Source organism: Erigeron canadensis, chromosome 4 (genome assembly GCF_010389155.1).
Source record: "Erigeron canadensis isolate Cc75 chromosome 4, C_canadensis_v1, whole genome shotgun sequence".
NCBI classification, from domain to species: domain Eukaryota; kingdom Viridiplantae; phylum Streptophyta; class Magnoliopsida; order Asterales; family Asteraceae; genus Erigeron; species Erigeron canadensis.
Window position 1 is genome coordinate 28,751,614 of NC_057764.1, and position 14,118 is coordinate 28,765,731.

The following is a 14,118-nucleotide window of genomic DNA, read 5'->3' on the forward strand; positions in this document are numbered from 1 at the left end:
GTTTCTGGTTTTTCTCGCACGGAAAGATCAACCACTGATCTTTTTTTTTCGATCCAATCTGCAACAATTCCTCAAGTCGAATTCTAACCTTTGCTCTGATGTCACTGATGCCCAGGTATGATTATCGAATGAAGAATATGATTTATATAAAGAATCACACTTTATTGATATATATACAATCACTGTATATTTTGTTACACGGTTGGTTTATAAACCGAATGAGTTCTACTTCTATTTATACTAATTACTTTTGACGGTTATTCCCTAACCATCACGTTGCTTCGCGAACGGGTATGTCTTCTTGAAGAGTCATGTCTCTTTGTTGTGTGAGGCCTAAAACTGCCGCCTCTTTTCATGAACAAACGTCTCTTTTCCTCTTTGTCCTAATGACACTTTAAACCCATCGAGTCTTAAACTAATTATATTCCAACAGCCACCATTTTGAGACTCGAAATAGATGAAGTGTACAAATTCCAAATATTGTATGTACTTAAAATACTTGTTTAAGCCATATTGAATTCTAAAATTTTGAGTTTTGACTATATTATTTTCGATTATCATATGTGCAAGGATGACTCAATTGCTTTTATGGAGCAGAAGTCTTAGGGCATCTGAGAGCCTAAATCGACTAAAAGTTATAAATATATGTTTGGCCCTTATGGAAATTTTAGGCTTATAAACTTAGTACCGGGTAGTAGTTTTCTGGTTGTTTCTCCATCAGTCAGATTTACAAAAAAATCACAAGACAGTTTTACAGCACTTTATTCTGCATAATCTATAAATTATTTAAGAAAAACAAACTTCCGGCATGCAAAAAATTTAAAATAAGGAATATATATGTTTATTGGATGATTTTTTATTTTAGGAGCTAAGGGATATTCGTTTGGCAATTCATATGTTTTCGGAATTCTGGGCAAGATCCATTTATGGCCGATTAAGGAGGCCAGGTACATGTAAAAATGGGCTTGGCCCAGCCCACTTTTTACATGCTAAAAGTATTGACCCGTTTATAAATTTAATTCCAATCCAAACTTGTTTATTTCCATGTCGTCTATATTTTCATGTCGCGGATCGTGTCAGGTGATTAGCTAACCTAATTAATAAGGGGATGAAAAACAGATTTAACTAAAATTAATCAACTTAATTAACACAAATCCATAATTGACAGCTAAGATTAGAAGATAGCTTCGGACATGATAACGAAAAGCAGTTCGAAGAGTCCTACAAACAAAAATCAAAGTTATATTCATAGTAATACATTATTTACACGTGTCATAACATACCTCCACGTGTCAACCCCAAAACACAACCAACTCTACATGCATACCGTCACCTAAACTTGGATATACAAAAACAAACACAAATGCATTCACAATGCAAAAATATAGTCCGATTAATTAATTATGGGGTGGTTCAAGGCTAGTGGCAAGAAATGGTTGACAGAAGGCTACAAAAAAGTGATGGGTGGTTTCGTGAACACAAAACAACAAAGGTTTGGGATAATTGAAGGTCATCCAGCGGCTCAAGACATTGCTCAGGCAAATGTTGGAGCACGTCATACCTTAAAAGAAAACATTAATGCTCTCAAGAAAGAGTTCAAAATCTATAGATGGAGCCCTGATAATCCCTCAGAAAAGCCCTTTCTCAAATCTTACTTTATTGATCTTACCACTTGTGGACCTATGGTATGTACGTATAATATGCAAGAGTAATTTTTTTATTTTGTATATTTAACAATAACTTATAGGGGTTAAGTGCTACGAAATACAATTAACTATAACCGAATGTCTATAGTATGTACAAACTATCAGAAACTATATTGTATGCATGAACTTATTAAAAATGTTTAAATTATGTAACTAACCATTGTCAGCCAATCAAAAACTTGTACGTGGTATACTCATATGAGGTGCCACGTATACTATTTATATGATTTGAATATTTTTACTAAGTTCGATGAGGTTCTCATCTTTTGTGCACAGTATAGACATTCGGTCATAGTTAACTACATTTCGTAGCACTTAATCCAACTTCTAGCTAGTATATATATAGATTTGGACATGCCTGCTAGACCAAGAGCTCATCGACATGTTTAGTACATATATATATAATAGTTACATATCACATGTATGTCAAGCTTTTAGCAAGATGCTTACAAATATAAACATTTCGTGTATATTTAATTATTTATTGATCATATGAATTTTTGTTGAATTAATTGTTAAGAATATTGTGTAGAAATAATTAGGAGTAAAAGATATATTAATGTACCGTAGTATGTGTTTTGGTTGTTTTATGGTTAGAAATTGTATAGGCTAATTAATTTTTGAAATTGGTATAAGGTATTGGATGCACTACAAAAGATAAAAGCAGAAGATGATTCAACATTGAGTTATAGGAGGTCATGTAGAGAAGGAATATGTGGGTCTTGTGCCATGAACATTGATGGGACTAATACAGTTGCATGTTTAAAACCAATTGATACAGACACAAGTAAGGCTACATATATTACTCCTTTGCCACATATGTATGTTATCAAAGATCTTGTGGTTGATCTCACCAATTTCTACCAACAATACAAGTAAGATTTATTACTATTTTTTCTTCAATTTTTGGATTTTAGTAATGAATTATATATGGAATATTGAGGATGTTGTGATGGATTCTTATAGGTCGATTGAGCCGTGGTTAAAGACGAAAAAGCCACCACCAGATGGAAAGGAATATAGGCAGTCACCAGCACAAAGAAAGAAGCTAGATGGTTTATATGAATGTATATTGTGTGCTTGTTGTACTACATCTTGTCCTTCTTACTGGTGGAACCCGGAAGAGTTTGATGGACCCGCAGCATTGCTACATGCTCATCGTTGGATTTCGGATAGGTAAGCTTTTAAGGGAGGCCCGACCCCTCAGTAGTGTAGTTTTATCCATATATAACATAGTAAGTGGTATAGAATTGTCAATTGTAGGCTTGTAGCATATTTGATGTTGATTATATTGGTTGGTTTTTATTTCCTTGATAGCCGAGACGACTACACAGAGGAGAGATTGCAGGCATTAACAGAGAACGACAAACGTTTGTACCGGTGTAGAATCATAAAGAATTGTACTGCAACATGTCCGAAAAGCTTAAATCCAGCTCGTGCAATTCGTCAAATGGATGCCATGAAGTCCAAGAACCCGATTTCTGCCAGCATAGCAAGTACAGCATGATCTTGTGGTTTCTAAGTGGCAGCTTAATGCACGAACTCAGAATTAATGTATTTGATAGTTCTAGTTGAATGCACAAATTTTATGGACCTCCTAGTAGTGATATTGAGTTGTGTTTGTTCATATGCTCCGAACTCACTTTTGGAAAACAATATAAATGGACTAATATAAAAGCTCTGATATTCTCTCTCATTATCTGTCTGAAAACTTTTGATCAGACCATATTCACTCGTAATGATTTTGATTATTTATTTGTTTATTTTTGAATACAAGCAGAATTGAAACTGGTGTAATGGTTTCTTTCAATTTTGGTTTTGATTTATTAGTCCACCTCAAACTCGATTAAGCAATTAAATTTTGAGATGACTTGATGGAAATAACTTCTAGCTGATATCTTAATTATATAATCCAAATACACATATTTTTTAAATACAACCATTGGATACCGATACTCTCTCGATTGCATCACCATGCCGATTTTCTTTTGTCAATGTCACATAATGCCGATTTTCTTACGTCAATGTCACATGCCAAATTTGCAAAAAGCAAAGAGGCAACGATATACGAGTAATATATACAATTTTTCATCGAAAAAATCATAGTTTTTTAAGTTTTGTGGTGTTTTTAGTGTTTGTGGAGAGATTTTTTTTTGTAAAATTAGGAACCAGACTTGTATTTATGACAAAATTAGCGTTTTAAATGGTGGACTTTTATTTTTTGGCAAAAGTAGTGACAAACGGTGAACTTACATTGAGTGGATGCCACCTGTTGTGTGAGTCTAAAGTAAAAAAAATCATACAAATTCAGTGTTTAAAACGTCACTCTTGCCATGAAAATACAAATCCGGCGTTTGAAATGTCGGTCTTTCTACTTTTACAAAAAAAAATTCACACAAACACCATAAACACCACAAAGCCTAAAAAACTACCCGTACAAAATTTTCCATTTTCATCCGAGAATAAAAAGAAGAATTCTCAATTAAGTGTGTGACTAAAGGAAAAAACAAAAATATAGGGGTTAGATTGTCACTACACAAAACAACATCCATCTATTTTGTTATGTAATCCCCCGCCGGGAAATCCATTCACCATCAATGGCGGCGACGGCGGAATCCGATCACCCACGTCTCATTCTCCACAACTTTCTCTCCCCTGATCTCTGTAAGGTTTGTCACTTCCATTACCCAGTAGTTTCATATGTATATATACTTATACTTGTAAAATATATGATTCTATATATGAACAGGAACTTGAATTTATACATAAAAGTTGCAGCACAATTGGATACAGACAAAATGTGTTTTCAACCACACTTTCTCATCTTATTGCCACCAATTCTTCTCATTTAATACTTCCCTTTATTCCCATTAGAGGTAAATCAATTATTTCTTTTTTTTATTATTATTATTTTTTAATATTTTTGAAGTAATGGGTTTGATATTGTGAATAACAGAGAAGCTTAAAGAGAAAGTGGAAGAATTTTTCGGTTGCGAGTATGAGCTTTTTGTCGAATTCACCGGGTTGATCAGGTTCGATTTTTATCTACTTATTTCTAAGGTTGTGCAATTGTACAAAATTATGTTGTAGCTTTATCGAAAATTTGGGAGTTCGGTTAATCAGTTTGGTATCATTGTTAGTTGGTCTTGGACAGGTTTGGTTCTAAAAAAACCATATCATGAACCAAAGTTAAATGTTGACTAGTGATTTTAGCTCAGTTTTTTTTATACCGAAACTATGAACATAGTTTGATAATAGTAGGAAGTAAAAAATGGTTTGTACACGACTGCACACACTAAAAACCGAATTTTTTTTATATCATATTGCCTTCGTCTCCCCATTTTTGCACACTCTTTGTCCCGAAACAGCATTAGGATTTATACCATATGTAATATAGTGATTTGTGACTTTTAGTATAATTACTAGTAATAAAAATTGTGCACTCGTGATGTTGTCGCAGCCAACTGCTAAGGTGATAGTTGGTGGTGGTGGCGGCGTTTGAGAGGGGTGATGTGTTACCTTTTTACTGGATTAGGATAAGGGGTGATTTTTTTGCTACCCATTTTTTTTCATTAGTTTCTTTATTGCTTATGATTATTTCTCAAATTTCAGTTGGACCAAAGGTGCAAGCATCGGCTGGCATAGTGATGATAACAGGCCATATCTCAAGCAACGTGACTATGCGGTAGGAGTTTGATTATTCTACTAGATATAGTTAGTTTGATTCATTTGCTCTCCGAGTAATATGTTTGTTTGCTCTATGTTTAAGGCAGTGTGTTATTTGAATAGTTACGGTGTGGATTTTGGTGGCGGTCTTTTTCACTTCCAGGACGGTGAACCTACAACCTTCGTCCCTATGGCTGGTGTAAGTTGTACTTTTTCATATTCTGTTTATTTTTATCAAAATACAAGTGTTTTCTGTTGGATAATCTTACACTTTTACCTGATTATCGCTAATGTCTCTCTTATAATCTTGGTACCTTATTAGGATGCTCTAATATACACTGCTGACAGTCGGAACATTCACTCCGTGGAAGAGGTATCTCACTTTATTAACTAGAAACACGAACTTATAAAATGGGATAAAACTCATTTAAGCTACAAAACTTCTTTTCTATGTTGACTGCAGATAACAGATGGAGAAAGGCTCACCCTTACGTTGTGGTTTAGCCGTGATAAATCTCATGATGAAGATATCAAGCTCATTTCATTTCTAAGTAAGCGGCAGTTTGATATTTCTGACACCAGTTCAAATCGATACCTGCCATCGCCAGCCTCACAAAACATGTACTGGTTTCCGCCTGAACATTCTTCAACTTATGAGTCAGGATTTGATATACGTTGTGCGAGACTACATGTTTTAGGATATGAACTTTATTCTGCAAATGCAAGGTCCATTGCCGATGAACATTCATCATGGGATATCTCTGACATTCTTCTTGAATCGCTACGTTTGGCACGAGGAAATGACTTATTTGACAAAGAATATGTCCATGTATCACATGCGCTTCAGGTGCCATTTCATTTCAAAGTTCCCTTATAAAAGTTTTGGTTGAGTTCGAAACTTTGAGATTTACTTATCGGCTGACATATATTATAGGATCACAAAAGACAGAATTTTAATTGCATTAAAACTTTTGAGATTTTGCTGTTTAAGTGCTTATTTTTTAGTTTTCCAATCTCGCATTTAGTAATAAAATATGGTATGTAATCTGAATATTCTTTTCTTTATTATTATTTTTTTTATGAACAACCCTAATATTCTTATTTGATTCTCTGCTTTTGGATGTGGAACAGGTGGTTCAGTTTTACCATTGGAAGGCAACCGAATTGCAAATATCGAATTCCAAAATGGATACCGTTAAAGTGATACCAATATCTGCATCACAGGAGGATGACATTTCCCGTTTGAAGCTTCAAGCTATAAAGGATCAACATTTAGCAGAAGCTATATTCCTGTATGGAACTCGTGGTGAGAGTGTGGAGCATGATTGGGTGAGTTTTTCTAACATTATTGATTTATGGGAGGCATATACGAGTAAGTTGTGGCATAATATGGTTTTGAGCTTACCACATTGGATAGAAAATCAATCTATTTTCTATGAACCCAATGGCGGAGCTTGAACTATTATGGTTTTCTCTTTATTAATTTTGTGTTTGATATTTAATTAGACAATATTTGTATTAGACAATCTTTATATGGAACTTAATCATTATAAATATTCAGTCCAACCCCGAATTTGGAGGCACTGGATGAGAAAATGGACGGTCCGATTTTACAATGGAACTTTTTAGTATCTAACCCAGATATAGACTAGGTTCATTGAGTATCAAGTTTGTGTTTCATTTAGTCAATATTGTCTCTTACTAGCTCAAATAATTGATGGACACCTTGTGAAAATAGACAGATATTTTAGGTTTAGTGAAAGTGACTTTTTGCTAGCAACCAAAAAAGGTTTGGTTGGACACCTTGATTAATAAATACTCATTGAAACTAGAAGCTAAAGGTTTGGCAACCGTTTTTGTGGCCTAAAGAGAAGTTATGAAAATGGGTCTTATCGACTAGAAATTTTACATATTAATACTCAACTATATTGAAGTTTAGACGCATATTATAATTATTTTCTTACAACTTGCCTAAGACAGAAAAAGAGGTCCTCAAAGGGGACTTAATTCCTTTTGGGTTGGAAACAGGCTTTCCATACATATACATGGGCATAAAAATGCGGCTTTAAAAATCACGAGCCTTAAAGCGCTAGCTTTGGTAGCTTACCCTTTAGACATCCCTGAGTCCACAATGTTCAAGTTTATTATGAAATGCACTTAAACCAAGCAAAACGCAAAGAGTAAAAACCACCTCCAAGGCTCCAAGGTGGCTTAGGTTCGAATATGGCTAGGTGTAATCTTGGAATTGGCCATGGAAAGGTTTCTGATTAGGGAAACCCACATCAGTATTTAAAACCCTGAGAGTAAAATGATAAGGAGCATACAAAGGTTCAAATCTGAGTAACCGTGCTTGGGGATTATATAATGGCGTTTATTGTCCGGGACCACTTTCAAACTTGAAGATTGAGATGTTAAATCAGAAACAGGACATGTTGCTTTTAGTATCTAACCCAACATGCATACCAGGTTCATTCTGTCCATAATTGCATACTAGGTTCACTCAGTCCTTATATGCTTACAGGTTCCATAGGCATCTTTTATTCCATAGGCATCTTCTAATAATTCAATCAATTCATACCCAATTTATTTCCTAGATCCCAATTAATCCATGTCCTTATCCAATGACCTCTTGGTCTGACCTTCTGCCAGAGATTCTGGATAAAATCTCCAGAAAATTTGATTTTTATGAAGATTTTGTCAACTTTCTTTGTGTTTGTAGTTCATGGAAGTCTTCTGTCACCAGAACCAGAAACTTCATTCAGTGTCTTCCTTCTCGGTTTCCAGCTTTGATGCTTGCAGAATCCAATACAGAAGACGAAGCGCATGATTGTTGCCGGTTCTTTCTTTTTTCTAACGGCGGAACCGTGCGTAAACATCGACTACCGGAGGCTCGCTGGCAGCGATGTATATCAGCTAATGGGTGGTTGTTGACCACTGGTGAAGAAGAGTTTACTGCCAGGCTTATACACCCACTTTCACGTACTCAAATCGAACTCCCACAACTTTATATGTTTGAAGAGTTATACTTCGATCAAGACGAATGGATTTACTATCGGTTTGCCATGAGGAAAGCGGTTTTTACATCATCAAACCCATTATTAAAGGACTCCTCCTTTCGGGTTATTATAATATGGGGGACAACTATAGGGTTTTGCAGACTGGGGGACGTTTCATGGTCTCAAATTACCGGTTGGGAAGGACATCCTTTGGATATCACATATCATAAAACACGAAAGCGCCTCTATGTAGTGGCCACTATGGGATCACTCTATGAGTGCGAAATTCTCAACGATGTATCGAGTCCTTTAAATTTGTGTCGCTTGTCACAATTCCCAGGAAAAGAGTTTGGTCGTTCCAACCTTCCATGGGCATATGTACTCGAATGGGGCTACAACAGTTTGCTACTTGTTACTCGTGAACGACATTATTTCAAAAAACATGATGATGAGTGTGCATTTCAGTGTTTTGTGTTCAATTTAGATGATGGAAAATGGTTGAAACTTGTGAATTTGGGCAATAAGGCGATCTTTCTGGGATTCAATTCATCATTCATGATTGATGCGGGTGGAGGGGTGAAGCCGAATTGTATATACTTTACAAATGATCTTTATGAACCATATCATGGTCTGCTGGATGGCGGCGGAGTAGATGTTGGCATCTATCATCTTTCTGATGGTAGGATTGAAGCCATCTTTGATTCACCAGAATCGGTTTTTCGTAATAGTCCAGCATTATGGCTGCAAACAAGCACACTGCATTCGGTTAAGGAAATTTAGTTAGCTATGCTACTTGTATGGTCACGAAATACAGATGCTATAAATAATCGATACTCTAAGTACTTATGATGTTATAAATGCAAGGTCTTTATTATCTGTTGTAATTACTGGTTTTAGAGGGTCACAAGTTAGGGATGCCACTGAATATTTTTGGTGTAAACGATTTAAGTCGTTATATGTTGAGTGATCAATGATAAGAGGGATGTCCCTCTACGTCTAGTTCTAGATTTCTAAATCTCGTGGAAGATTTTGTTAATTTACATAGGCATGCTAGGGAGTCGATTTTTAAGCCATAGATTATGGACACCCTGTTTTTTTCCCTATGGGTTATGACATATAACTCTGTAGCTGCATGCTTAGAGCCAGGGATGAGCATATGACCTGACAACCCGAGATTTGGTCCAGGCCCACCCAAACCTGACCAGAAGCGATCTATCGGTCCATATAGTGATGGTCACTCGTGTGTTGTTTATTTTTTATTTTTTTCAGAACGTTTGCATAACCACTACTACTTAATAACAACTTTGTTTGAGCGTACGAGCTACCCTTACCAAGAAATTATGACGAAAAAGTGCAAATGAAGTAGAACATGAAAATCGTAAAGGTTTGTGGAATATCTTCTTTGATTTTCTTTTTTCTAAGTATAGACTAGAGATTAAGAGTACTAAATGTTTAATTTTATGCAGCATCAAAATGAAAATTGAAATATTAGTCGCACTATTTTTACTTTAAAACCATTCTCACCGAAAAATCATATATATAGTCATTTTTTTCTTTAGTTCTATTTTTTAAATGTCTTTCTATTTGATGGTCACATAAGACAACCATGATACTTTAATTACTTATGGTTTTTCTTTGACAATATTGACAACACTGGAAGGTTTTGCTTGGAGTTCGATTCTATTTGTTCAACAATGTGAGGTAGGACTCTTTAACATAATTCAAAGTGTATGTGGAATTGTGGATTCTTTTAGCTAATTTACAAGCCTAACTCAACTAAATCCAAAGAGACTGCAGTTTCATATACTATCCAACTACAACTACAAAAATCAGTGTCCAAAAGTCTCAAGTCTAAACAACAATTTAATAGATCATTTTCGTTGAAGATAATAAATTACAACATTAATCTCTAGCTATAGGTAAAAGAGGAATAAGAGGGTGTTTGACCTAATTATTTTCTTGTTTGACTTACTTTTGTTAAGCTCCTTTTTATTTATTTTTTTTCAATTTCGGACGTAGCGTATAAACTTATTTTTCAACTTTTAAGTCAGAAAGCAAATCAAGATTGTAAAGTTTTATAATAAGCCAGAACAAAACTAAAACTTTTAAGTCAGAAAGCAAATCAAGATTGTAAAGTTTTATAATAAGCCAGAACAAAACTAACTAATAAAGTATTTTAGCCTTTGGTTCTTTATGACCTTCGTAGTGGTTTTGGCCTTGAGTAGCGGTAGGCCTAAACGGAAGGGGAATGTTACTCTAGCGTTAGACCCCAAAATACTTTGTCTGTTGGAGGACATGACCAATGAGAGTTTATTTAGAGGACTAAGATTAGTTTAGTGAATTCGAGATTTATATGAGAGGACTATGATTAGTTTAGCTAAACGACCTAATTTACTTTGTTTTATAGGTTGTTTAGTACCCGTTTTCTTTCTTGGGTCATCGGGCCCCAGAGATTCTTAGTTAATCTCTATTTATATGTATGTATGCATAGTTATATTCATATCACATGTTTGGTTTCTTGCAGAATATTAGGTTTATTATGTTTTTACACTTTTGTTATTTAATATGTTAAATATGGTTGCTTATGTTGTGTAAGTGCAAGAGATTGTATCGTTGTGTAAAAGAGAGTGAGAATTTATAGTTTGGTCGCATTTTTAAAAATGTTACTCGTACAACAATGTGTTTATAATATAGTGAATTAAGAATATAAAATGAAACATCTTTCCAAATTAGGTCACACTACCTAACTCGAACGAACCGGCCGCGCTGTCCACCACACCACATGCTTGTCATGCCCGATAAAACATCGATATCCTCTAACATGATATTTACATGTACATTAACATGATGCATATCTATTGATATATTAATCAATTATCATTTTTATTATTGCAACTTTTTTGACTGATGTTCATTATCATACGAAATCGTTTAGTAAATTTAATTAACTAATTAATGTATTATATCTTTTCAAAAAAAATTAATGTATTATATGATATTATTGGCTGTTCAATTGGATGTTGACCATAAATGGAAAGCAACCAAACATGACTACTGCACTCTCAGCAGCTAGCCATTATTTACACTTCACTTGTGTATTTTACAATTACTTTTTAAGAATCAAGCCACGGTCTTGTTGCAAGAATGTGTGTCATGAAATGCGTAAGAAAAAGGTGACGTGGAATTGTTGTTGATATAACCACGAAGAGGTTCTTGTAATCTTGTCGTATGAGGAGTTATTGTATATCCTAGCAACTAATTAAAAAACGATATGTTATATATATAATTTTGAGAAAATGATCTGTACTGCAGATTTTACTTAAGTTTAGGTACTGCCACTTTAAAAAAAAGTTACAAATTAAACTTTTGAATTTGATAAACATACATAGCCCATAAATTTTATATAACCTCCCCTAAATTTTACATAATCCTGTTGTCCAAAAGATAGATATATAGAATGTTTCAAAATCCTGTTATGATTATTGGAAAAATGAAATTAGCAACCAAAGATGACTGCACTTTCAGCAGCCATTATTCATACTTCACTAGTAGTGTACGTATTTATAATTAAATTTTTACAAAAAAAAAAGTCATCAAATTCGGTCTGAAAAACGTGAATCCCATCTAAAAAAATTCTTATACACACTTATATAGTTATATATATACATACACTCTTTCCTTCCACACTCCAATTCAATCCCACAAATTTGTATATGTATATATATATACAAATATTATGGCCACTTGGTCGGACCTTCTTCCAGAGATTCTAAATCAAATCGCATCAAAGCTCGATTTTTACGAAGACTTCATAAACTTTCATTGTGTTTGTAGTTCATGGAGATCATCATCCTCTGCCTCCACAACTACAAACTTCAACAATATTCGACATCGACTTCCATCTCGATTTCCAATGCTAATGTTAGCAGAATCATCAAAAATAATAGAAGAAGTCGATGATTCACAAGATTGCCGAAGTTTCTTCCTTCTTTCAAACCGAATGGTTCGTAAAGTTGAACTACCCGAAGCTAGATGGAAACTCTGTATTTCAGCCCATGGGTGGTTATTAACAACTGGAGAAACCGAATTTTCGGCTAAACTTTTACACCCGATTTCTCATACTCAAATTGACCTTCCACAACTTTACATGTTTGATAATTATGAAATGTATTTTGATGATCAACGTGATCAATGGATGTATTATGGACATTTTATGAGAAGAGTTGTTTTCACATCACCAAACCCTTTATCAAATGACCCATTTTTTCGGGTTATTATTATTTGGGGTGAAACTATTGGGTTTTGTAAACTAGGAGATGTTTTTTGGACTCGAATTAACGGTTGGGATGGAAATTTATTTGATATTACTTATCATAATATGCGAAAAAATCTTTATGTTATGGACACATTGGGCACAATTTACAAATGTGACATTTTTAATAATGTAATACCACGTTTATGTCGTGTGACAACGTTTCCGGGTAAGGAAATGGGATGTTTGTGTCTTCCGTCGGCTTATTTACTCGAATGGGATCGCGATAATTTGTTAATGGTTACACGTGAACGTAAGTATTACAAAAAACAAGATAATGGGTATGGATGCTACGGACCATATAGTACAAGGGCTTTTCAATGTTTTGTGTTCAATTTGGAAGATGGCAAGTGGTCAAAGATTGGGAGTTTAGGTGACAAAGCGGTTTTCTTGGGGTTCAATTCGTCTTTCGCGATAAAGGCTGGGGGTGGAATGAATCCGGATTGTATTTAATTTACAGATGATCATTACGAACCTTACCTTGACTTGCCGAATGGAGGTGGAGGAGACGTCGGAGTTTATCGTATGTTTGATGGTAGTATCCAAACGATGTTTGATTCTCAGGAATCGATTTTTCGTGGTAGTCCTCCTCTATGGCTTCAAGCAAGCACTATGCCTGCTGCTCAAGTATACTAGGAGAATAATGAATTCAAGTATTGTTAATTAGTAGTAATAGATTTTTAATAAGCTTATTTCCTAAATGTATCTATATAATGAAGTATTGTTAATGTACTCATTCGATGAATGCAGGAAATTTGTTAATTAATTTGAAAGTTCCACTTTTGACTGCTTTTTTTTTAATACTAATTTGACTAATTAACTACTGCATGTATTCGAAATGAGAATTGATATTCGTACCACAAAACTTGGTATATATATTTATCATATATTACAGTTATTAAGTACTGCATCTCACCGGAGTCATTTGACGTCATACACCGCGGAGACTTGTCGACTGCTTGACATAAGTATTAGCCCGCACTGTATTATATCCAATTATCCATTACTATTATTATTTCAAAATGGGCCTGGCCCTCTTTAAAAATAAATAAATATTAGCCCAGTGTTAATTATTAGGCTAAAGTTTGGGTACAATTCAATTTGCTTCTTCGGATAATTAGATGAAAAAAGCCCATCCACCTAGACCACCTATTTTTTTTCAACATTCGTGTCACGGAACGGCTAGTCGTTACGTTAATACGGGCAGACAGTAGCGACCGATCCACGAAGTCAGGGACCACAAGGGAGGGAAAACTCACCAGTTTAACCGCTACAGAAGGCACGACGTTAAATTGGAGGTAAAACCTCGCCTGCTTAGACTCGAACTCTGGTATCCCCGGATCCAAACTTTATTGCAGGACTTTGGAATGCCGCTATAGTTTATTTTCATTACGATCAATGGAGTCGATAATTAACTAGCTCTACATTTACTTCAGGG

At 34.7% G+C, this 14,118-nt stretch overlaps 3 protein-coding genes and 1 pseudogene across 4 annotated transcripts; all 4 read left to right on the forward strand.

The window, feature by feature from the left end:
• Window positions 1-1,378: 1,378 nt before the first annotated feature.
• Window positions 1,379-3,407, forward strand: LOC122598252 (succinate dehydrogenase [ubiquinone] iron-sulfur subunit 3, mitochondrial). The gene is made up of 4 exons (XM_043770855.1): window positions 1,379-1,685; window positions 2,343-2,581; window positions 2,673-2,882; window positions 3,024-3,407. Exons 1-4 carry the CDS (start codon window positions 1,404-1,406, stop codon window positions 3,211-3,213), a joined length of 921 nt encoding a protein of 306 aa, XP_043626790.1. The 5' UTR covers window positions 1,379-1,403; the 3' UTR covers window positions 3,214-3,407.
• Window positions 3,408-4,168: 761 nt separating this feature from the next.
• LOC122597730 lies at window positions 4,169-7,036 on the forward strand. 2 transcript variants are annotated; one of them, XM_043770296.1, is made up of 9 exons: window positions 4,169-4,375; window positions 4,456-4,582; window positions 4,663-4,738; window positions 5,319-5,391; window positions 5,476-5,571; window positions 5,695-5,745; window positions 5,836-5,993; window positions 6,099-6,219; window positions 6,504-7,036. In XM_043770296.1, exons 1-9 carry the CDS (start codon window positions 4,304-4,306, stop codon window positions 6,828-6,830), a joined length of 1,101 nt encoding a protein of 366 aa, XP_043626231.1. In that variant the 5' UTR covers window positions 4,169-4,303; the 3' UTR covers window positions 6,831-7,036. The 2 variants fall into 2 exon arrangements, with proteins under 2 accessions (XP_043626231.1, XP_043626230.1); XM_043770295.1 differs by having other exon boundaries at window positions 5,836-6,219.
• A 382-nt stretch (window positions 7,037-7,418) lies between these two features.
• Window positions 7,419-9,383, forward strand: LOC122596635 (putative F-box protein At5g55150). Its single transcript, XM_043769246.1, has one exon. It carries the CDS (start codon window positions 7,994-7,996, stop codon window positions 9,146-9,148), a length of 1,155 nt encoding a protein of 384 aa, XP_043625181.1. The 5' UTR covers window positions 7,419-7,993; the 3' UTR covers window positions 9,149-9,383.
• Window positions 9,384-12,104: 2,721 nt separating this feature from the next.
• LOC122597313 lies at window positions 12,105-13,316 on the forward strand (annotated as a pseudogene).
• Window positions 13,317-14,118: the final 802 nt, after the last annotated feature.

Bases quoted from the DNA above. Each gene is read 5' to 3' on its own strand.
- LOC122597730 (XM_043770295.1), top strand. From the start codon at position 4,304: ATGGCGGCGACGGCGGAATCCGATCACCCACGTCTCATTCTCCACAAC. The intron at 4,583-4,662 runs GTAAATCAATTA...TGTGAATAACAG, and splicing joins TCCCTTTATTCCCATTAGAG to AGAAGCTTAAAGAGAAAGTG. The intron at 5,746-5,835 runs GTATCTCACTTT...TGTTGACTGCAG, and splicing joins ACATTCACTCCGTGGAAGAG to ATAACAGATGGAGAAAGGCT.
- LOC122596635 (XM_043769246.1), top strand. From the start codon at position 7,994: ATGACCTCTTGGTCTGACCTTCTGCCAGAGATTCTGGATAAAATCTCC.
- LOC122598252 (XM_043770855.1), top strand. From the start codon at position 1,404: ATGGGGTGGTTCAAGGCTAGTGGCAAGAAATGGTTGACAGAAGGCTAC. The intron at 1,686-2,342 runs GTATGTACGTAT...AATTGGTATAAG, and splicing joins TTACCACTTGTGGACCTATG to GTATTGGATGCACTACAAAA. The intron at 2,883-3,023 runs GTAAGCTTTTAA...TTTCCTTGATAG, and splicing joins CATCGTTGGATTTCGGATAG to CCGAGACGACTACACAGAGG.